At 48.0% G+C, this 24,456-nt stretch overlaps 1 protein-coding gene across 1 annotated transcript in view; it reads left to right on the plus strand.

The window, feature by feature from the left end:
- The window catches only part of Blo (bloated), a 153,629-nt gene that overhangs the window by 126,466 nt on the left and 2,707 nt on the right, over window positions 1-24,456 (plus strand). The window contains exons 4-6 of the mRNA XM_076809265.1: window positions 21,909-22,124; window positions 23,335-23,495; window positions 24,240-24,454. Coding sequence (XP_076665380.1) covers window positions 21,909-22,124; window positions 23,335-23,495; window positions 24,240-24,454 — 592 coding nt within the window. The remainder of the gene's footprint in view (window positions 1-21,908; window positions 22,125-23,334; window positions 23,496-24,239; window positions 24,455-24,456) is intronic.

Here is a 24,456-nt window from a genome sequence, read left to right on the forward strand (position 1 = left end):
CAGCGACAAGTTTGCGCTTTCTTGGGATATGAAAAATTACTGCGGTGGCTGGTGAAACAGGGCCATTTGTTCACTCGCGAACGAGTTCTACCGTGAACTGCCACTAATCGTTACCGTCCTCGCGCGAAACGCGTCGTTTTCACTTAGGACTCTCCCGATTCGTCGCCACGTTCGCGCAATCATCGAACCTCGTATCGCGCGCATTTGCTCCTCCCGTCCCAAGCATTCACTCATTCCGATTCGAATTTACGTCCCGGGGACTCAACCGACCAGAATATTCGCGTAATCGGTTTATAGATAAGCGTTGCAGGTGCATTAGTGGATCGAAGAAAAAAAACGCGCGTTCCATTTCAACTGAACGAACGGCTTCGCGCGTGTTTGAACAGAAACTCTGCTTTTAGAAAAGTGGAGGAAATTAGGAACCACGGATAGCCAACGTTGATGGAAATAGACGTGATACTTTCCTCCAATAATTATTTATCTACTTACTGCTGGGATCTACTTCAATATCTACGTACTCACTTAAACTCCGCTCAAACAAAAATACTCGCGCAGCGTTCGAACCCATCACTACTTTCACCAAATCCTGCCCAGCTCCAAATAACCGAATCACGAACCAAGGAACTAGACGAAAATGGCATTCCTTTGCCAGGATAGCCAGCGGGAGGTCCCTGAAATCGATCTGTATCTCCCTTCCGCGACAGCGGACCCTCACGAACGATCAAAGCCGACTCCGAGCTTCGGAGCGCTCCCCCTGGCGCAGCTCCAATGATTCGGCCGAGTAGCCGGCATTACGACGTGAAAACGGTTCCACTTATTTCAATAACGACGCCCGATCGGCGTAGCAGAAGTCGTAGGATCGCGAAACGAGAGCGAGTGGATGCCGCGGCGGCTCGTTACGCGATGACGACACGTCGTAGAACCATCGAAAGTCCATCCCATCTGAACGTGAAAGTGTTGCAAGAAAAGCAGGTTATTACAGGTAGTTACAGGTGGTTACAGGTAGTTGAAGCACCGCCGGCTCTCCTTCGCACTTCCTAAAGGCCGTTCCCCGGCCTACAAGCCGCTGATCTCCGCAGCCGCACCACTCCCGCCTCTGTCTGTGTGTGTGTGTGCCCCCATCCCGTCGCCGTGACGCAATATATCGTGTCTTTCGAAGCAATTCCTGTGGTTCTCGTACCCAATATCAACAGAGGTATACGTTTTCGTGGTGTAACTGACCTGTCCCGAAGAAACATTAGTTGCGCCGCGGCGGCGACCGCAGAGACCTGTCCATTTCGCCTTATTTTCTCTCTCTCTCTCTCTCCGCTGCCCCTCCAAGCCCCCTTTCAGTTCCCTCGGCTTCTTTCTTTTCTCGTTTCGTTGCCCCCGCTCGCGATCGGAATGCCAGACGGCCAGCTGCAACGAAAGTAAATGCGCCGGGGAAGACATTGAATTAGCGCGATATATCGTGCCGAGGGTTTATCTTCCACAGTCCTCCATGGCGACGGACAAATTCTTTGATAGACTGTGCGCTCCACCGTACACCCCGAGGAAATTACGACCCGCGGTGCCGGCTCCACGTTGGCGTTCAAGCAAAAATCCACCCTCGACCTGTTCGACTTCCTTTGGAAGCAATATTAGGCGGATTACACTCTCGCAGATTTCGGAACGGAATCTGCTTATCCACGAGCGATAAATAATTTAGTTCAGTTGCGAATTACAGTGGTTACAGAAGCAAGGTATTTTCGCAAACTTTGTGCCCCTCAAATCCTCGGTGTACTGTTTCTTTATTTCTACTACGCAAAAGGGAACAAACCTTCAGTGGAAGGGCCCGATCTAACTCTTCCGTCGCTCAGGGTAAAAATGATTTTCGCACGTCTTTCACATTTATTTATAAATAGTTATTTTAGAATAGGATTCTTGACAGTGAGTGAATTTGTTTGTAGGCACCTGTCGAATAACGAAAGCTCTTCCTTTTATAAAGAATGTAATATTACCAATTGACCCATTTTGCTGCCCCCGAATTTTCCGCTTCTGCTTGCGCCCCCTAGATCCAGCCCTAGACTGACTCTGTCGTGTTCTCGAAGAACGAGGAGCATTTAGAATGTCGTCCAACTAGTGTTATCCACGAATTCAGATCCTCGCGCCACAAAGACAGAGATAAGCGGGTGACCTCGCCTCTACAACCAATTTTAAACGACCCCTTTCAACTTTTCAACAGCCTGCGCGACTCTCCCAGCTAGAGACCCTCTTCTTCGATCCCGCCGAGCAGGATGGATCGTCGCGACGCTGATATTCACGTCCCATTCGGAGGTCGCGGCTAGTCGCAAATCACATCGATGGAATAGGGGCTGGGGGGAATCACTCGGCCGCGGTTCGCCAGTAAATCTGAATCTCGTTGGACGGTCGTTATTCAACGGCGCGCGGGCCAGAGGATGGGCAATTATGGAAGCATGAATATTTATGGAAACTCGTGCACCGTGTAATCTTTATGAGACAACGGCCGCGGGACGTCGCCTTGGTACCGCTCTGATGCCTCGCGGTTTACTTTGTCGGTGCGCGGTGCTCGCCGAACTCAATTACCCCGGCCAACGGGGGGAGATCCTCTCCAGGTGAAACTACGCGGTCGAAGAAGCGATCGATCGTTCGGTTAAGTGGCTACCTCGATGCCGATATCTATTCGCTGACAAAAGGACGTGCGATGTACACACAGTCGGGGAAATACGGTCTACCCGGCTTCTGCGGGGCGCGTGCCTTTTTATGATAATTAACGTGGATCTTGAGCGAAGATCGCGTGGGACGCGCGGCCCCGGCCATTCGTATTCCTGCGGGCAGATGCTCGCGCACACCGAGTGAATACTGTTGCATGAATTTTATTAGCTACCGGCTTCCAGTACCCGGCGTTCACCGGGCTAAAAACTTAAATTCCCACAAACTGTCCTGGGGGATGAAATCAGGGGGGGAGTGGAGTATCCGGGTTTTTCTTGGTAGCCTGTTTTTTTTTCGCGGGGTTTTACGGAGTCACTCTGTAAAATTGAGTCCAGATCGGTCGAAGGGTTTAGGAGTTAATAAGGACAGACTGACAGACATTCTATTTTATGCACAGGGTGTTTGGTTACACCAGTGATTCCCAACCTGTGGGCCGCGACGTGTTCTCCGAGGGGTGGCCGCGATATTTTTGTTTTTTTAATATTATTAAGTTAGAATTATATTCTGAAATACTATTTTTTAATGCGCTTTCTTTACCTTATTAAATTTACTTCACCTTATATGAGGGGGTTGCAAGTTATTTGAATATTATAAAAGAGGATCGCGACTCAAAAAAGTTGGGACACACCGGATTACACACAAGACGCAAGCCAAGAATGACGAAATTACGTTTGAGGCTTAGTTTCTGAGTTATTGATTATTGAAAATGAGCGTATAAAGCGTCTGACGCGAGGGACTTAGGCTCGCGCCAGAACGAATTCTCAAATTGCCTCAAACGAATTCAATTTTATTTCGTATTTATCAGCGACAGATGTTTCCTCCTGTTGGAACTGTATATATTTAATTACAGGGCAATATGAGCGAGGCTTTGATTAATACACGTAAGCTGTTATGAACGTAAGGTTGTGAAATTGAAGCTACGAAACTTAATGGTCATGAAATCGCGTTTTCCTGAATGGGAGGGCGCTAGTATGGAGGTCGATGCCCGTTTGGTTACCGTTCTAGACGCACGCGGTAACGCAATATCACTTTTCCTTGGAAATAAAGCGTTGCAGGTTATTGTGAACTGTAGCACGGCTAGGCATGCTTCTCAATTACTTAGCGAGCCGCGATCGCGATGCTATTGTTACGCTCGCTTATGCGCTAATTGGCACGGATGTTACGTGATTCGTATTCCTAATTAGGAGACCGCTGGAAGGCCGGTCGTCTGCTTCCATTCAGTGTAAGTCATTCAGACCAGAGGAATATTATTCCGCCGCAGAACATTTGAGAATTCTATGCGAATATTTTGCTTTTTTAATTCCTTTTTAATTCTAAAACTACATAATGAATAGCCATACTGGTTATACGCGGTTATATAAATCGTCGAGCATTCGATTACTTGTATTTTATTAAGTTTATGACTCGCAATGGGATCGCGCTGTAACGTAGAAGGTGTACGAGGTCTTACATATGAGTTTCGAAATTTTTGAAGGCCCCAGTTACCCGTAAACCCGCGATTTCGAAACGTATACTACGAAATTGTTTCCTAGAAATGTTTGCACGACACTTGGGCAAGCTTCGCCTTTAATATGCGTATCGTATACGTGAATGCTCCTCCTCGTAAAATGAACTAGGACAACAACTTATCTGCGGTTACTGCATGCACGTGTTTGCTAGACGCTGCAGGCGCACGAAAGGTACTATTGCGAACGCGCGTCATGCCATTGCGCAGGGATTCTTTCTCATTTTCTCGCTCGCCGAGATTTGTACTCTGCTGGGAAGAGCGACCCGCTTGGAAAATTGATTAACGCGGCTGAAAAGGTGAAAGAAGACTTGTTGCTTCATGGAGGACATATTAAGTCACACATCCTTTCACAGTGTAATCAGATTCAGTTTAACGTCGACGCCGTCTTCCATAGGGGAACAATGTTTCTGGAACGATGTTTGAATTAAATTCCTTTAAAGAATATAATTTTTTACCAAGAAAAGTACCTTACCAGGAGAAAGATCCTTTTTCAGGAGATTGGAGCAGACCAACTTTTTATTAGCTCTGCTCCTGCTCCGCTCCGACATCGAAATACTTGCTCCAGCTGCTTTTTTTAAATAAAAATTCTTTTAATACTTACTTTCAAACAGTGATCTTTCATTTGAAACAAACCCCATCTTTCTAGCTTCTCATTTCCATGTAGAAAAAAATTTATAAAGAATTCTTAATTCTCGGGCAAAGAAAGTACTATGCTTCCTTCTGCAAAAAATAATTCTCCTCTGCTCTTCTTGCAAAATTCTTTGAAGATCCGGAGTAAAAAGAAACTCGTTCGTCTGCTCTTATAAAATGGAAGAAAATTCAAATAATAAAAAAAAAACTGGAGCAGTGGAGCAGTAAAAATTTTCGGTGCTCCGGCTCCGCTCCTGCTCCTGGCAAAAGCTCATTGCTCCACTGCTCCGCGCTCCAACGCTCTGCCTTTTTTAATACAAACTAACTGTGAACATTTCCCATGGATCTTCAAAGAATTTTGCAAGAAGAGCAGAGGAGAATTATTTTTGCATAAACTCGTGAAAGTACAATAGGGAAGGCTGTTGCAAATGGAAAGCATAGATCTCTCCACGATTTCTCCGAGTCCTTGTGTTCCAAAAGAGAGACTCATCCCAGCACCGATGCAGTTCGCGCTCCTCGCGCTGCACGCGGGCAATGTCAAACAGGAACTGGCTCGCGAACGCAGCCCATTATCGATTAGACGTGAATGATAATTCCGAATTATCCCCCTTTCGTTACAGGAACGTGTACCTCGCACCTATCATCTCCGCACGCCTCCTATACACCGAACGCGCCGATAAGTCAGACGGCGCATTGTTCCCATGAACGGTGGATCGCACGTCGGTGGTGTATCGATACGGGATACGCTTCACAGCCAATTATTATTGCCATTTAGATAAGGAACGCAGTTAGTTAAGCCTGGAGACCTCTAACGATCATCGCGCCGATGCCTGCACCTTTTTTGTCCACGGGCAACTGGTCGCTGATGCGAACCTGCATCCCGGGATACTCTTTCGGACACCATCGTCGAAAGGGACGATATGCATTCGATCACTCAACATCTAACACTTTAAATACACTAAACCGAAGTGACTCGAAGCTATCCGCAACCGTATCAAATGATTTTCGTTGCTTCTGTAGCAAACTGAAATCCTGCCGCAACTGATAGGCATCTACGATCACGACGATCCTTGAGAAAATCTGAAAGCTCTCACCCGGCAGCAGTTTAAATGCAGCGCGGTCGCGCAGGAATTTTAAGTGGCCGGGGAATCACGATCTACGTTTCAGAAATGATCGAGCAAGCGATAGTCTCGATGGAGTCGTCCTTATTGCGTTTCCGAACGTTTCACGGTGATCGAACGCGAGGATTCTGTTTCTCTCCTCTTTGTTTTCCGCGTCCTCGGAAACTCGGAGATCCCCGTGGCCAGTGACCGTAGCAAGGATGGCCGTATCGTTCCCGGGGATCTACGATACTGGATGCAAATGGGCCAGCGCGAGCGCGGTGAACGGGAGTCGGCGGTTTGAATCTTAATAAGAATTCGCCGTCTTGGTTCTCGTTGATTACGGGAGTAGCCGCGGACCCCGGTAGGGGAAAGTTTAGTGGTTTCTCACAGTTCGGCTGGAAACCGTGATCCGAGAGGCGCACGAGGCAATCTCTGCGCGCAGCCTAATTCAATCTAATTGCCGACACCTCGCGGACTGTTTCGCCATCGGGGACGAGGCTCGCTTCGAAAGATGGCCACTCGCCACCGGGAAGAGGATCCATTGACGAATGCATGTAATCAGGGGAATCGTTGCGCGATTTAAACGGTTACGTAAAGCCGAGATTCTGCGCTCGGTGCTCCTCGGCCACGTTAATCTCCGCGAGCAGAAAATGGTGTCGTCGACCTAATGGCGCGCATTATGAACGGGTCGTTAGGAATTCAAGCAAACCAAGGAATCCATCTCTGCCGGTGAGTTCGAAACTCTCCGTGGATTAAGTTTGAAGACAGTAGAGGCAATACTCGCGTGAAAATTCCTCAATAATGAAACTGTTGGATTCCCTACCCTATTAGCATTTCTGGTTGGCCCACAGTATCTCCAAATGTTTCGCCTGACGTCGGACCGCAGTAATACGTGCGCAGTAACTGGTATTTCGTTAGTAATTAACACTAACGTAATGACATTGATCGACAAATCTCTGTGTTTTTAATTAACTGTGCTTATCACCCCGCCCTCATATTTTTTTATGGAATTATTAAGGTCCTACCTTTCTTTTAAAAAAAGAAGGAGGAACTTTCATTCACTCGAACGCCGTGTCGAGGGTTTTAAAGTTAACCTACCTTAAAATTCCGCAGTATTACCCCCACCTACCCTAGTCGCGATGCGCCAGCATGTGTTTATGATGTTTATGATGTATACCTAGCTGGCATCCAACAAAACATCGAATTCGGATGCACCTCCACTTCAATCTCTCCCCTGCACCACGAACGGGACCCTACCCTATCTGAAATCACAAAACGATCTGCCCAGTATTGATATATCTCCAATTCGAGAAGAACCAACCGAGCCACTTAAGCTACACTCAGGATCGCCCAAGCAGCTCTATGGTTTGTTCGAATGAGACCTGGCAAGATGTCGTCTCAGCGATTGGCGTCCGTGATGCCGATGCCAGTTCTGCAGTCCCACCGCCTCTGACTTCGTATCTGCGTAAAAATCCTCGTCTAGAGTGAAGCTGCATCAACGATCCGCTTTCTCGATGAAACGCGACAGGGGCCTCCACTCTTGGGTGCTTCGCTCGATTCGCCTGGGTCCATCAGTCCCGAGCGTTTCAATCAAGCGACAGCATCGCGTCCCGTCCGCGGAAGCTGGTGGCGACGCGCACACGCGGGAGGAAAGCCGGAGCGTAACGTCGGGAACAGGCATTCCTCGGAGCGGAGGCTGGCCACCCTCATAGGTGGGCACACGTTCGCGACCCGCGCGAGCACGAGCCCCGCGTATCGCTATCTCGATAATAGAATGATCTATCTGCAACGAGGGGCAACAATAAGCGGGCACGATATTATTCCGGTGCCGGGGCTGTATCTCAGACACGCCGGTACTTGATCTGGGAGCAAGCACTGCCTAACCCAACAAATAACAATACGGTACTGCCCTCACGTAGAGCACCGGGGATCAGCGCCATTATGCGCCGCAGAGGTTCTTCTTCGGCCTCCTCTTCCCTGTGCACCGTGTAGGTATACACACCACCCTTGGACGGCCGACGGCAGATCTGTACGTGTGTAGTCGCGATTAGCGATGGATTCGAGGCACGTCGAATTGGGGACGAGTGTTCTGTCGCTTCCCAAATTTTGCGGATTTCGCGGATCCAGAATTAAAAGTCTGACGACGCTTAGAAGGCTGATTAAAGGTTTCGATAGGTCGCAAGGTTTTTGGTAAGTCTAGTGTTTCTCAGAGGCGGATTTGTGTGGAGGCTAAGTAGGCTGCACTCTAGGGCGGAAATTTAAAAAGGATTAAACACAGTTCACTTTTGTTTCGTGTAGCAAATTAGCAATAACTCGTATGTGAGTTGTTAAATTGAATAAAATTTAAAATTGCCTCGACAATTTTAAATTAAAATATTTTTATATTGTTAGCCTAGGGACTCTAAATTTCGAAATACACTGCTGCTGTTTCCTCCTGGATTTATTGCCAGTTGAGCGTGGAAGTAGATATTTGGGAATTGAGGGTGCTGTATTTCGCACTTTCCAATTGTTCAGAAATGTTTAAGTCGTAGCATTGGAGGAATGCCCATCACTAGCCACGATCCTCTTCCTTTCTGCTGACCGTTCTCCTGACCCTTCTCGTCCTGCCTCCGCGCTGTCTCACCGGATCCAGCACGTTTTCAATACTTAATGCACCACGGATGAAGCTCCGTTCAATTACTCGCAACACGATACCACGGCTATTTATTGTGGTCTGCCGAAGCTTCGGTATCTCTTTCCCTCTTTCCCTCCTTCCTTTCTTCCGCGGGATCGTCGCCTTCTTGTTCTTCTTCTTCTCCTTCCCCTTCTTCCTGTGTCCACGGCTCGATTTCCACTATGCCATTCTTCTTTAGCGTCGCTGTCTACACAGAAACCATCCTGCTGCCCATTGTGCTCCCGAGGAGGCTCCCCTTGCGAGCTTGGACCACGCTTTCCGTGGCGTAATGTGCCGATTTATGCAAGTCACAAGCGGAAAAAAGGAAAAGAGTAGTAGCAGGGATATTTATAAAATACACTAAACCGTCCCCGTACCAACTCTCCGCGTTACCGGACCTAATTTGTCTAGTGAAAAGCGAAATCTAGAACCTTAGCACTAACATTGTACCAGTTTAAGTCACTTCCAAGGCACTTGCATCTCTTTCTTGTCCCTGTAGTCCGATCAACACCTGAATGCTTTTCCTACAAACCAAGAGCCTATAGAGAAAAAAATAAGAGGGCTCCGTTTCTAACGGTAAGTATTTAAACGTCGCTGAAAACGACTGGGTCCTCCTCGTCGTTATTTTCTCGCAATCGTACAGAGTTCAGAGTCGATGTGCTATGAATTTCCGGATCCAGAGAGAGAGAGAGAGAACCTTCTTGGTTTGCGAGATTACCGAGGGCAGATACCGAGAAAAGGTTCGAGACCATCCCTCCGCAGCAGCGGAACGGCGTGCAACATGGCGAACGTAATGGACGATCGTTCACGGACGGCTTTCACACGATAAACAATCGATACCGACGTCCTGTTGTTAATCCAGAATTATCGTCCCGAGGCAGGGTGGAGGCTGTTATCGAGAGACCAGGAAGCAATTGGAAGCCCTTTTCCTCCAGAGAAAGAGAGAGCTGCTCTCGACGCGGATCGATATCGTTCCACCGTCACGTCACTAGTAATATCCCCGCGGCTTGTAACATTGCTGCATTATACAGCACAACAATCTGTTCTACGTGAGAAAATCAAGGGCACTGAAATCGCGGCGGAAGCTTCGTTTTTCAGTTATTAATAATTCGAAATTCAGTTCAGAAACGCCTCAAGTCATTACTTCTACGAGGTAAGCTGCTGCGCATGCGCCGTTGCTTTTGAACCGCGACGGTGCGCGGCCGTACTGACCTACGCAACGCGTGCCGCTGATCTCCGAATTGCCGTGCTTCAGGCGTCCCTAACACGAATTTTTAAAGACTAATATCTGAGATAGGAAGCCTTCCACACAAATTCGTTATTCTTGGTTTTTTTTCTCTTATTTTGTCACGTAGCGTCACCCGCTTTATTTTCTAGTACCTGTTGCTGAACACCTTTTGTAACCATTGTTCTAATGGTTTAATCGTGAAGTGACCCACTTAGTGCGACTCCCGGAAAGAACAGGCGGGACCCACAAGTCCCGTGAAAGGGAAAGCAAACATTTGTCGAAGGGGGCGCTTTTCGTGTATTCCGCGAGTGAACGCTGCGATTTTCCCTCTCTGATGTCGAGTTATTTAAAAAGCCCGCCGATGAATAAGCGCGGTCTGTCATTCGGTATATAAATGATTTCGTTTCGCGTGATCGTTGAGGTGTCTCGTGGTGGCTGACGGTAACATCCATTCCGACGAACGACCACGACTCACGCCACTCTGTCTCGGCCGACATTGTAACGATCCCATCTAGATCCTCGACTAAGGTTACTGCTTCTTCTTGCCAGGGAGGTGGACGTTTCCACTCGATCGGTAGCTGGCTCTTGAGTAAACGCTGCGTACGCCCGACATGGCCATTTCAAGCTGCGACGTTTCCTCCACCATTTTTCCCTTCGCGGGAACCTTAAGGAATGGTGCTTCCTAAACGGTTTGTCGCTTTGTCTACAGCGTTTCTTTGATGTCGCTCGCTGGGAAAAGGTAGAAGGTTGCGCTGGGGCATTCAAATCACTGAGAAACTTAAATGAAATAGGCCAAATTTTGCAGAAACCTGTCAACCCCCGAAATGACAAAAAATCAGTCGAACACAGCACGGTTCCCCTAAGATCTTTATTTTGCAAAAATGTACCAACCCATAGATCAACTTTTACATTATACAATTCTTAAAACTACCAAGTCATAGTTCCATTTTAGGCTTAAAAAACTACAGAAAATTTAAAATAACAGTAATTATACTACTCGCTATTAAAGAACACTGAAAAATAATAACCAGAAATAAAATATACCCAATAGAAATAAAGCTATTTTTCTTTAACAATTAAAATCTTCAAATTAAATATACTGGATTTCAGATCGTTGGGGGTTGGTAGATTTCTGCATAACTTGGCCCAAACAGTCGAGACGTTTTTATTTTTTAAAAGAGAATAAATCTCACATATCACAAGAGGACAACCTGTACCAATGACTGAAGAGGAAAATAGGGATTTTAAAAATCGCGAGCCAGAACACGCGTACCAATCTCGGATTCGTAAAAGTCTCTATCTGTACACGGTGCATCGATACTGGGAATCCTCGTGTTTCGCGATATATGGTAAATTTAATTTACCTATGGAAGTGACAAATTATAGAGCCTTCTTCGGCCGAGCCACTAGAAATAAACTAATCTCGAACATGGTTCGAACACAGTAGAGCCAGCCTCCGCGGAATGGGAGGAACGCGGAAAAGAACCGAACGCTCGAGGAAATCCGTGTTTCCTAATGAGCCAGTAAAAACGGATTACAGTTGCGTTTTACTACGAAACAGAGCACATTACTAGTCTCCTTAGTATCGAGCGAGGCTGGCACCCCTGTTCCGGGTGTCCTCCCACTATCCTGCCCCGTTTTCCTTAACCGTCTAATTTCAGAATAATGGCGATCTATATGCGCTCGTAAACGGCACTGCGGAGTTCGCTAATGAAGCAATTCGCGCTAATCTTCTTTACAGCCTAATTTGTATGGCACCGTATGGATCACATAAAATCTTCGCAGTGATAAACATGAAATCCGAAATACAAAAAAAAAGAGAATATGTAGGTACTAGATTTGAATTTAAAATTTCACCACCTAGGAATATATTTGCATCGCCTCCACCACCCATTTGCTCCAGAATCCAGGCTGGAAATATTATTTATTTATTTTCCTAGAAGGAAGTTTGATTCCACAGCTTCGATTTATTTTTTCCCAGAAATATTATGTTCAATGGAGTTGCATCGTGTATTTTGAAGCAAACAGTATAGATGCAACGTGTCGTGCATGACGGTTCACAATGGATCGTTTTTCTGGGCAGGGAAGCTTCGATCGGAATTCGCTGTTTTCTTTTTTTATAATTTCGAGATGCTGAACGACGTAGGGTGATAAGGGAGCTTGGCTCGATGTCTAAACAATTGAACCGTTTGCGCACGGCGTTTGTTCCTATTGCATTGTGTGCGCGCGCCATTAAATTCGCGGTAAGATACCGTAGCCTGAGAATTCGTTTTGTGGTTGGGAAAAGGGCGCGCTGGAGGAGGCTGGTTCTTAGTATTTTGAGCGATTGTGAGAACGACGGAGTTTTTAACCTCTGTTATTCTAGAATTTCTTTGAAGGCTGGGTTGGTTCACAGCGACTTCCTTATGCACTTGCAAGGGAACCGCATAAAGTGTTGCTGGTTTTAACGAAGAGGCAGTGCTAGATCTGTAAAGATATTTTGGACTAATGAGTGCATGTATAGCTTCGAAAATATCTCACTTGGATGAATGCAGTGGTACTAAATTTATCATGAACATAAAAATGGTACCATTCAATTCTTCTCAACAAGTGGTTCCAAATACCACTAGATACAGAACATTGCAATTTGCAAGTAGATAAAAGCTCGCCAGATATTAAGCTGTTGTTGATGAAGTTCTACTAATTTATTTTACTGAAATTTGTGTATCGTGATACAGGAGGAATGGTAAATCCCAGTGCATCTACTTAGAACTTAAGAAAAGAGAATAGGGAAAGGAAACTTCGATCGCGGATATCCCACAACAGAAAGTAGGTAATATAAGCGTCGTCAAAACTGCTTAAAGGTTACAATGTTGAAGGTAGCATCCGAGTGAGTCGACAAGTCTACCGCCCACGTTGTCAATAATAATTTGCCCGACGTAGCGTTACGAGTGGTTTTCGCCAGAGCACAACGGGATGGAGACTAGCGAACGGAAGGGGTGTGTGGTCGCGAGAACTTACTGAGATATTGCAATCAGCAGCTGTTTATTCAAACAGAGAGAGAGACATTGGCGGAATATTTTCATGACCTGAATAATTAATGTTCATCGAGATCCCCTAGTGTACCAGTCAAGGCAATCGCTCGAAACTTTCACTTAACGTAGAAATCGAATTCAAGCCAAACTCATTCAAACAAAAATACTCGCGATGTGTTCGAACCCATCACTACTTTCATCGAAACACCATAAATTCAATCCCGACCATCTTACCCACTCAGCGGAGTGAGCATTTTGCAAACAACGTTCCCCGGAGCATCGGAACTTCAATTTAAAAGACGAACAGACACTTCGCGAAGAAATCGAGAGACCGTGATCACAGATCATTATTTCATTACGATCTAGAAACCTGCTGTATCATTTCTGTTCAGCTAGATACTCGGGACGCCGGAGAACTTTCGCAATTACGCGAAAGGTTATATCGGCCAGTACTTTGTATTCCATTTGTCCGGTTATTTTCGCGCGAACTTGCGAATGGGCTGCAATCAGCAGCCGGTTAGTCGGGCATACGGGAGAACGCCGAGGGAATCTTGTCACGATCGGGAATAGTTAATATTCATCGGCGACGGGGGCAGCAGCCACGGCGGTCGCTCTCATTGTAAGTTTCTCTTCTTCGGCTACCCCCCTTCGTCTACTCTAGCCGAGGCACCGCCGTGTTCCGCGGACTATGTAGCAAGTTCCCGAGGCGGTCCCGATCGCGAGCGCCCGATATCCGCGGCCGTCCGTTTGCCGCGGTGTCATTTCATCAATTATAAGCGCCGATGGAGATACATCAAGCCGGACGCAGGGCAGCGTGCAACGCGCGTGTTTCCCGCGCCTGCACACAGGCGCGCGCGCGGTCCACGGGGCATGCGCGAGCGCGCCTGCCAGCCTGGCAACCCGTCCGTGGGCGTTCCGGCCGATCCGCTCGAATAGCCTCGAAATGATCCACCGAGGAACTCCGACTTTCCCATGATGCGCCCCGTGTATACCCATTGACAGGCGGGCAAGTGTACCGCGGTGGATCCACCTAAGTATTGCCGCTCCAAAGAAAGTAAACCGCACACCGCCCGGCCAGCCGGCCACCCCGTCCACCCACCCACCCATCGGCGTGGAGGTTCGATTATTAATGGCAGCGGCCGGTGGTCGCTCGTCCGTGCAACCCGGGCGCAAAAGTGTGCATCCGGTTTTCTACCGGTGACGCCGTTCTCTTCGCCCTTTTCTTCCACGGCCTCCTAGAAACCTCGTGGCTAGGCCCCGGCGTCGCTGCAACGGCAGAGCGGACGACCTTGCGCGCGCCAGTAACAACAAGAGCCTTACGAGCCGGCATCATGCTCGAAGGGATCAATCCCTGTTTATTTTTTACACTCCGAGATCTCTTCCTTCTCACCGCGGAAAGCGAGCGGGACTTGGTTCTGGTGCGAAGTTGGGCTAGATGCGTGAGGAGTTTGCACCGCGATGGGTTACTTAGGGCGGGGTAGTCGTGGAAGTACCGTGGGCGTGGGAGGAATCCAGCGAAGTCGTGGGGAGATATTTAACCCTCTGTTCTACAAGTACACCTTCTAGCTAGATCGAAGTTCGAATTAAGTTGAAGTTGAAAGTTGGAATAGAAGAGTTCGTTCGTGGGACTGAATGGGAGAGCGGTTTTGATATTATTCCGCAGGATTGCCGTGGAATGTTCTAATATACCCTGTATTATAAAAAATATGTCTAACAACGTGAGTTGCATGAAAGAAAAACTGACTGACTCCAGATGAACCGTTAATGCATAGTTTAAGATAATACGCAGGGGGAAGACGAGTCTGCCCCTCCAATAAAAAGGAGGAGAAAACAGATCTCGAAGAACACGAATAAACATATGGAAGAACGGTTGCTTTTTTCCCCCGATGCGCATACCAGAGATCCAACCGCGTCCCCATCCTCTGTCGGCGCAATATCCAAGATCGACGCTTCTTGCATCGCGTCTCACGGCTTTTTCCCCGGCTTTCTTTCACTACTCTCGGCTGCTCGCCTCGCCACACGCTCCTGCAGGCCTGTTTGGCCAGCAGTTGCACGCAGTTGCACGCGTCTTACGCAGGTGGACTACCCTACAGGGTGATTCTAGAAACTAGATCGGGCGGTAGCTCATTTCTCCATAACAACAGGGGGACTTGGTAGAAGTATATACATAGGGTGTTTGGCAACAGGTAAAAGAAAATTAAATAAGTGATATTGGTAGTATGACAAAACAAGACGAAAGTGCAATAGTAATAAAACTACAGTAGAGGCGTCGTTTTTTAACCCTCGGGCGGGCGCGCCAGTGAGAGTAACACGACCAGGCGCGTGGTGAACTCGGTTCACCAGCTGTAAATAATCATTTTAGTCCCCTTATATATAAAGTATACACTTCGGAAACGGTTTTTCTGTCGATATTAGTAACTTCTGATTAAATGTGATGGGAAAATAATAGCAGTGTACCCAAGAATACAGTAAATGTATTTAATAACACAAAAATAGTAAATATAAAACATTTCAAACATTATAAAAATTTGGAAAACATAAATATGGTATGTAGACTAATTACTCTGAATCGTATATATTTTCCTTTTCGGATTCACAATAATGTGATGTTTATCTTCCCGAGACGTAAACAAAGAAACACCCGGATTGGTGAACTGAGTTCACCGGCGCGCCCGCTTGAGGGTGAATTTGTCAATACTTAAAAATTCCGGTCAGGGGCTCCTGAAGAAGAGCAATTCGGCGATCAGCGGCGCGCGTTGCCTAGGTCAGTGACGCCGCTATTAAAAAACCGCGCATGCGCAGCGGCGACAAATTCTCCCGAACTACCGTGCCTCAGGCGTTTCTGTCTCGAGTGTTTTCAAACGTTCGTAACTAAAAATCGACACATCCACTGCAATTCTGTTACTCTTGACTTTCATCTCATTTTGGCACATGGATTAACCCAGTGCTTCTCAATCTTTTATGCTTCACTTATCCCCTGGAAATGTGTACGTAACTGGCGTACCCCTTGTGTAGACAGATAAAACTATAGTTATAGTACAACAATGGGAACATTTATACATTAAATTTTGTATTCATAAACTAAATATATCGATAAACACAAAGAGTAATATAAACAGTTTAACATTCGCCCGGAATACGCTGGTTGGCACTATCTTACAGTTACTAGATCTAGCTACTTCTGAACTCTCACGCGGTACCCCCAAGGGGAACGCGTACCCGTTGGGAGCAACGGATTCCACTCCGCTGGATTAACCCATTTCATTTTCTACTATCTGTCGCCAGTGCACCAACACTTCTACAATCTACGACTGTATTATTTTTTAACGAAACCGCATATTTCCCTGCGTGCACGCACGGATCTTCCTTATCATTCGGAACAGACACTTTACAAGACGCTTTGCAATTTTATCTCAGACAAGGACTATAACAGCAACCGCTCGACTGCCGCATGTGACACAGAGGCAACGCTCGCTGATCCACAGCCCGTCCCAGTGTCTAGGATCGCCCTGTACAAGATAGACGACGACAGGCACCCAGCTTCGATACCCACTACGCCCGATGGTTCGTTTATTTTGCGGCTTGGCGCGTTACAGATCTTACTGTAATATTCCCTTTGTACTTACAGCGGCGGGATTCCCTCTCATTATACTTTTTATCGCGCCGACATTATACGGTTGCGCGTCCCATTTCCCTCCGTTCTTTCTCTCTGCCCCCGTGTGCATTCTTGTTTCTCGTCGCCGCCTTTGCGTCGGTTCCCTCGCTTTCAATTCCCTTAAACACCCGTGCTGCTCGCTCGGTTTTACGATACCACGCTGTAATCCCGCGCCTGGCCGGCACCGCCGCGGTCCGATATTCCAAAAGAAATTCCAAGACCGGCCGGGATCCGCTGGGGAGTTACTTTCAATCTGCGTACATTCCATTTAAGATGAACAGTTTTTCCTCCTTTTTTTTTTTTTGCTCCCTCCCCTGCCAAGTATTTTTTGCCCGCGAGCGTACGCAAGCCCGGGACGTCTTACGGAGCAAATGAAAGGAGAAAAATGAAACTAGCTGAGGGGCGAGGGGGAAGATTCGCCGGCGTGCATAGATGCTGATCGACTTCGTTAAAACGCGCGAGCGTTTCCCAGCGTGGACGCGGCCCGAGGGTGGTGGGTGAGGGGGAAAAGCTTAATTGGGAGAATTTACGCGGCCATTTCGAGCCCCACTTCGTCCCCGTGTTATCGATGATGAGAATCTTGTAGATGTTAATGTCGATCCTACCGTATTAGTGCGGTGCGTGTGCAACAGAGTTGCGGGGTAAACTTTAGACGGCTGCCTGATGCTGGAGGCTGGTTACCAAGTATGTACAGGTAAACGCCGATTATTCAGAGTTTCTTGTACAGGGCGTTCCAAAGACGCTGTCAGAGGGTTTGCGGGTGCGTTCCGCGTTTCAGAAGCGAAGTGGATACGTGGCGCGGGCGGGCTTCGTTGCTCCGCCGAAAAGCTGGGTCGGACGGGGGGAGGGAGAAAGTGTACGAGGTTAAAAGGGGTGTGGGTTGACGTCGTAAATCGCCTCGCCTCTGGATTTATGCGTAATCTACGCTGACCTACGGCGGACGGTTTAATGTTGCAGAGTTATGCGTGGAGGATGAACAGGGCGCGCACCAGGTTACAGGATGCACGCTCGAAATATGTGCACGGGGTGTACGTGGTATTATTGGTCGGCAGCATTCTTCTAAATTAAGCGTGTAGGAAGAAAAGAAAAATTCTAGGAGGAAGTTCCTTTACTTTAGTGTGAATTAACAATTATTACAGTTATCGTCAGCGTGTTTAAAAGCAAAGCCGCAGGATACATTGGAGAAGAAGAAATCCATTTCAACTTTCCGTTAACAGCATTAACCTCTTCGATGTAAATCTTTCTCTCAGCCAGAAATGGTTGATCCACCACCTCGTCTACATTTTTTATAATTAAGATAACCCACGGCTATTCCCATAAACATTTTCTAAAGCCTCAGTGGGACGTGTACAGCCAAAAGCAGCGAGACAGAGACTTGTCGTTCATAATTTAAAATTCACCAGATACTTTGAAGTGTCTCCGCTTGTAATCTTCGTAAAAGAAAAACTTGGTTCGCACACCATCGATATACGAGGAGGCCGCTGCCCATTAATAGCGCGAAACACCGTGTACACGTACGACGCGCGCAGCGGGCTCGAACGCGGCGAGTGTAGCGCAGGGAGGTATGGGGGGAGGCGAAGCTGCTGGCGCGTTTAGCGTGCACGGTGCGTACTGTCGGGCAGCACGCGTGCGCACGCGTCGCTGGGCCCGACGCTGAGGGGAAGCGTAACTGACCCAGCCCAATCTCGGCGGCCCACGCCGGTCCCTGCGAGGGAGTAGCCGCGCATAACGCGTTCCCTGGCGAAGCCGGAGCGTGTAGAGGAGGCCGGCGAGCGGACGAGGGCACAGAAGAATGAACCGAGGAGGAGAGGAACCGGGAGAGGAGGAGGACCGGTGCTGCGATGTGTGCTGTAAGAGTTAACAGGGCGGTGCGTGGGTCACAATGCCCCCGGGGCACAAAACTCCCTTGCTCTTTTCTTCTCCTCCTTTTTCTCTCCCTTTTCTTCTTCATCATCGTCGTCTTCTTCGTGGGCCCCGTCCTCTTCCTCGTCGCCGTCGTCGTCGGCCCGTGCTGCGACTCGTTATGGAAAGCATACAGGGGGATATTGTTGCTCGTATATATGGAGAGTACGAGGGAAGCGCGCCGTGCTTGTACTATGCAGATGATTCCGCGATATGGGCTATTCATTGTGAGTCATTTAAGAGTTTATGCGCCGGGCACGGGACCGGGATGCGTACGCGCGATATGTTATTATATTGCGTATCGAAAGGTCCGCTGGTAACGCTTGCGCCTCTCCTCTGATCGTGGGCTCGCGCCCCTCCGCGCCGTGCGCCTAGGGAACTGTGACCAGACTATCTTCGGACCGGAATACGGAACCAGTGCAGGTGCATTCGCTGCGTGCCGGGGTTAGGCTTTTGCAGAGATTGGCTGAAGAGAAGTTTGGCGGATGCATAGCAATGGGACACTATTGCAGGCGAAAAAGAGAACCTCGTGCGATTGGGACTTGAACCCAAAAATCCGCGAGAAACGCGTAGATATGCATTTCTCATTGAATGAAATTGAATTCATAATAATACTAAAATAAATTTATTAATCTTACAATACATATAAATATATCCCAGTCTTAGAGACGTTACCTTGGGAATCCACCTAAGTCCAAGTCAGTTGTATCTACCCAAAATTCATGAATATTAGGTCACACTCGCATCATCATTGGTAAGAGATTGTAGGAAAGAAATCTATGAAATTAGAAATCTTAATTTTTGTTAAATCTTTAATATTTCTATATAAACCATGTTTCATTGCATTTGCCAATTTTGAAAATTTACTCGCATAACCACTGTACACTGCACAATTTAGCTACTTTTGCCAATAAATACTTATTATATACTCGCGTCAGCGGCAGTTGGCGTCGGGTGGTATCCAGTTGGCGTCGGTTGGCGTGGCAAAGTGAGGCAAAGTGTGGAACACCGTGGATGATGGCGGGGCAAAGGGACGTATAGTACATCGGTCGAACGATGGTGGCGCATCGTGTCAAAAATCCTTCAAATCGCTTCATATATATATACATATACTATGGATTGGAGCTGCTTGAAGCGATTTGAAGGATTTTTACTATACGTCCCTATATATATATCAGTGCTACACCAGAGCTGCACAAGGAGCCGTTTTTAGCGCCTACCTGCCAGCAACCAGCTGAGCGTCGAGTTGTTCCGTTACTAAGGGTAGGAATCAGTGAGGAGAACTGCAGTAGTGTAGGTGCGTGCTCGTAGCGTAAGTATATGTATTTCGGCTGCTAGACGCTCAGCTGGTTGCTCGCAGCTAGGCGCTAAAAACGGCTCCTTGTGCAGCCCTGGCCTACACTATACTTTGAACAGAAATAATTATACCGATCTCTGTCTGCGTCGCATAGAGCGCAGAGTTTACTCGAACGAAACGAATGATACGTAGCGTGCGTAGCGTTGGATTTCAAGCGGAGCAGAAGGCGACCAGGTACACGGTAATAAAGTTCAACTGAAGGATTCGTGGCCTTTAGACTTTCCCAAGCGACGAAACCTCTCCTGTCTCAGGACCCGGGGTTTTTCCGGAATTATGCACGTGGTACGCGTTTCCTTCGGTTTCGGAAGGAACGCGATCGTTGACGATTCATTCGGTCAGAAGTAAGCGGCTTGAGCGGTTGTGCTCTTCGTCCGCTCGACAGCTTTTCTGCAGAGAAGTTTTTGTGTTACATACTCAAATAAACAGTATTCTTTGTTGAGTTTTATTAAGACGCCTGATTCATTACTACCCTCGCGTCTCTCACCTCAGATACCAGCGTGGTAACTAAAGCTAACATCGAATCCAAGGTGTCTATGATTCTTTATTAGAAACCAGTACTCCGGTAATTGTTACATAACGAGTGTTGCGCATTGAAAGCACGAATATCTCTGCTAAAATACTACTTGTCAAACTGCATACACAGTAATCATTACAGATATCACCCCAATACAAAAAAACGATACAAAAAATCTAGCAACCACATTAGTCCCTACAATTAATCGTCTCGGATAGAGCTCCAGCTGAAAGATCGCAATCTGGGCGACTCGGGCGAATTAGCTCGCGTACGCCACGAAGGCTATGAAGACAATCGGATACAGCTGTGAGCAACACGAGGCTGTATTTTCCCGGCGGGAATCGTGCACTTCCGACCAGCGGTCTAGCATTTTCTTGTGGCGGGAACGCGGATAGAGCACGGCTAGATGGACGGCGGAGTGCTGGCTCTCTTTTGTAAGAGTATCGATGAATAAACAGGCAGAGTTGCGATAAAGCGCCCGGAGCTGTCCGGTTCCATGGAGCGCGTTCTGCATGCGAGAGACCGAGGGTAAATGACGGAGGTGGCAGCGTTGATGATGGTGGTGATGCGAAACATGATAATAATAATGACGACGTAGACGTCGCCGGGAATGAAACGGACACGCGTCTACCCGCGTCGTCCAGCAGTTTTATGCCGGCGATCTCTCGGGCTGAAGGCGGAATGAAACGCCGCTGAAACGCGATGATCGAAGAGCACACTTGTACCACCCTCACTCCTCTATCCCCCGCTTGTTCAGCTGGTCGCGGGAACCGCCATTATCTCCATCTAATTTCCCTCCTCCGACGACTTTGGGCAACGGAATAATTGGAATGGAACGGAGGGGAGAAGCGGCACCCCGAACCCTCCAGCTACCAATGCTCGAATCAAGTTATACCACCCACGTGACTCGCCCCCCGTCGATCGGATTACATTGGCAATGGGTACGGTTTGTTGTGCCCCATCGCGGTGCATCGAGGATCTTAATGCACCGCGAAAGAGGAGACCGTTCCCCCCCGTTTCGATCCTCGATTGTTACCGTGGTTGATTTTTTTGGCGCTTGGCTGACCCCACGCGTACCTAGACTACTTGGAACATTCTGAAATGATTATTTCCATCGGTACCTGAGCGAGCAGTCGCAGACCGAGGGTGGAGGTGGAAATTTTTAAATGAAATTTTATTACCTTGGAAACGGTTTGGAGTAGTGTCCCTTCTCGAGAAAGCATTCTCGAGAATTTCTCGAGAAATATGATCTTATTTCTGATTTCTCGAGAAACAAAAAATATGGAGAAATCAGGTACACTAGTTTGGAGTGTCTTCGGATAGTTTCTGGAAAACGTCGGTAGTATTGTTCGAGTATTTATGAATGTTTTCTCGGGACGTGTTAAACAGGAAGGTGTGAACGACTTGAGACGGTATTTCGTTTAAACTTGCGTCACTTAAAGTGTTGATGTAGAAGTATACGAAGGAGATCGTGTAACGAATTTCTGGAGAGCAAATCGTTCTTGAAGAATACTATTTTTATAATTCTTGAAGATTTTACGTCCTGTATAATACGAATACAGTGTTGGTAGAGTTATAGATATAATAACCGAAAGGCCCTTCGGAACACGCGAATTCTCTTGGACGCTGGTGTATACTTTTCATATCTTTGCAGGAGGAGTACAGCCAACGCAGACGCCTATCTACTCCCAGCGGCAGTCCCAGTCCGCCCAGGCCGACAAGGCTGTCAAGATCTACGGGCACGCTCACCAGAGAAGAGGATACCTTTTGCGAGTCGAGCAACACCCTCACCAGGGAGAACCAGGGACAGGAAGCTGAACGAAAGGGCTGGTTCAAGTCCCTTTCCAGGAAGAACAAGTCGAACATGAAAGTAAGCTTCGAGTTTCAAAGGAGCTTGCGAGAGTGTTTACCTCAGAAGATTTAATTATTTAACCCTCGGTTGTCACACCTACTTTTTCGAACGTCGTTGTCGCACTGGGTCAATTTGACCCTGCCAATTTTCAAACAGTTGTCCTTTAAAATCTATTTGTTAAATTAAGTCTGAAAAATTCTGAGATAAAGTTTGAACATTGTAGAATACATCGAGCTAAAAGTGTGCCGTTTAATCGCGAATTAGTTTCGACCCGGGGGCCAGGGGTAGGTCGTAAGATTTTACGACGGCTCATCGACTGCGGGCGCTGCCCGTCACCCGGTTCGAAGTCAACTGCGCACGATGCCCACGCCCCCCCTTCTTCCGCGGGAATAGGGGGCACTCGAACGCCGTGGAAGTCTCTGAAGTCGGGCATTTTTCGCGGGTAGCATCCGATAACGAGCGGAGGGATCGTGGGTCCGGTTATCGGGTTCGCGGGGCGAGCCAGGGAGAGCGGGGCCCGGCGCGGCGCGCGCATTCATCAGTCAGCGCGGGTCGCTACGGAGCGGAGCCATTAGGCCGGTACAACCTCCAATTACCAGTTTGATTAAATGCTTAACTAACTCCGCGCTCTGTGGTTTAATTTAATCGCGAGATTAAGTGCCGATCAGGGGGGCTGCCTAGCTTTAACCATCGGCCCGCGGAATAATCTCTGTCAGGGCACCGAGATATCCCCGATCCTTCTGGCTCCGCGGGCCCGATAGCCGTTCGTTCGAGATGATTGCGTGCGCGTGAATCTGCCCGTGGACAATGATCTATCGTGGCCAGTCGAACATGGGCCTCGGCACGACGGAGGGGGCGAGCGAGCGGATTATGACTCATGAGGGCGCCACGGATGGAAACGAGCGGGGATGCTGCGATTTTTCTCAGCCGCGCGAAGAATACACCCTTTGTGCTCGGGTGTATTGTATTTCGTCTAGCCAGCGCGGAGGCACAGTTGGGCACTCTTCGAGGCTCTTACTCTTTCTCGCTCTGCGAGCACGGAGCGCACGTTTCCCTTAGTCTTCCTAGTTGTAACCCCAGCCACTTTCAATATCTCCTTGTCGATGATGCTTACGATACAAGCTTCTCTTTGGTTGCATCGATGCCCCACCCCCTCGCTCGTTGCCCTGAACCCGGCGATTTTTGCCACGAACCGTGACCGTTACCAGCGATATTTTCGTTGTTCCAGGCGGTGGATAAGAAGCCGAGTATACCGGAGAGCGAGATCTTAACGACTGGCACAGAGGACGAGGAAGCCTCGTCCGCGCCTGAGCGGGTCTCCGTGCAGAAGAACCTACGCTTCTTCGGCGATACGGATCAGGAGTCCGTTTCGTCGAATAGAGACCGCAGGTGAGACTGATACGCGCGTTATCTTGCGGTCGGGGAATTACGGAGGGCGTAGGAAGCGCGACGGAGGAGCGATGTGTCGGTAAACTGTTTTACCAGGCCGCTTGTTTGCGGGAGACAAGGGGGAGAGAACTGTTTAGTTTGTGCAGTATTGTGCGAGTTCAGAAGGCGTGCGCCTTGGCCACTGGATTTCAATGTAGAATAACATTTAGTTATTGCAAAGTGCGAAGGGAGTATCTTAATGGAATATGGAAAGCTAATGGTTAATGAATAAAGTTAATTAATAGGTACAGATTATAAAATGAATTGGAGGATTAAGGGAAAATAGTGTAGGAATAGGTTTCGTAATTTCAATATCTTTCGGGAGCCACGGACAAGAGGACCCCGGGTGATGGGACTCGAACCCATGATTCTGCGGATCCTTTGCGTACTGGTCAGCCGCCTAACCAACTCCACCAACGCCGACCCCCCGAGGTCTCTTATTCCGAGCTCCCTCTTATGGGTGTTCCTGATCCCATAATAGAGTATGAGTTGATATTTTTAATTAAAAATTCATTCATGAAGATAGCATCGGTTGAAATCAGATGGTTCAAGTGTATGGTTGCGCGTGTATACTCATAAGTCGAGTTTAGATTCCAGAGTCGCTATTAGTTTCTGGGGATGTGCTCGTGGGATAAAAATGCCCATGCTCCGAGCCCTGCGGGCACGAGGTGAATCAGTTGGTGTGTAATTATTCGCGCGTTACAGAAACAAACGAGCCGACGACCACCATGCCTGTTCAGGGCGTGACGTTACGAATTCGAGCCGCCACAATTTGGGCATCCTCTCGCCACCACGGAAACCGCCGAGACTCGCTGAGAGCGCGTTGTCCTCCGGCGAGAGTACGACTGGAGATAGCAGCCAGCAGAGTCAAAACTCTCAGAGATCGCAGAGATCCGTAGTGTACCTTCATGCTGCTACAGGT

This window comes from Andrena cerasifolii, chromosome 3 (genome assembly GCF_050908995.1).
Source record: "Andrena cerasifolii isolate SP2316 chromosome 3, iyAndCera1_principal, whole genome shotgun sequence".
Lineage (NCBI taxonomy): Eukaryota > Metazoa > Arthropoda > Insecta > Hymenoptera > Andrenidae > Andrena > Andrena cerasifolii.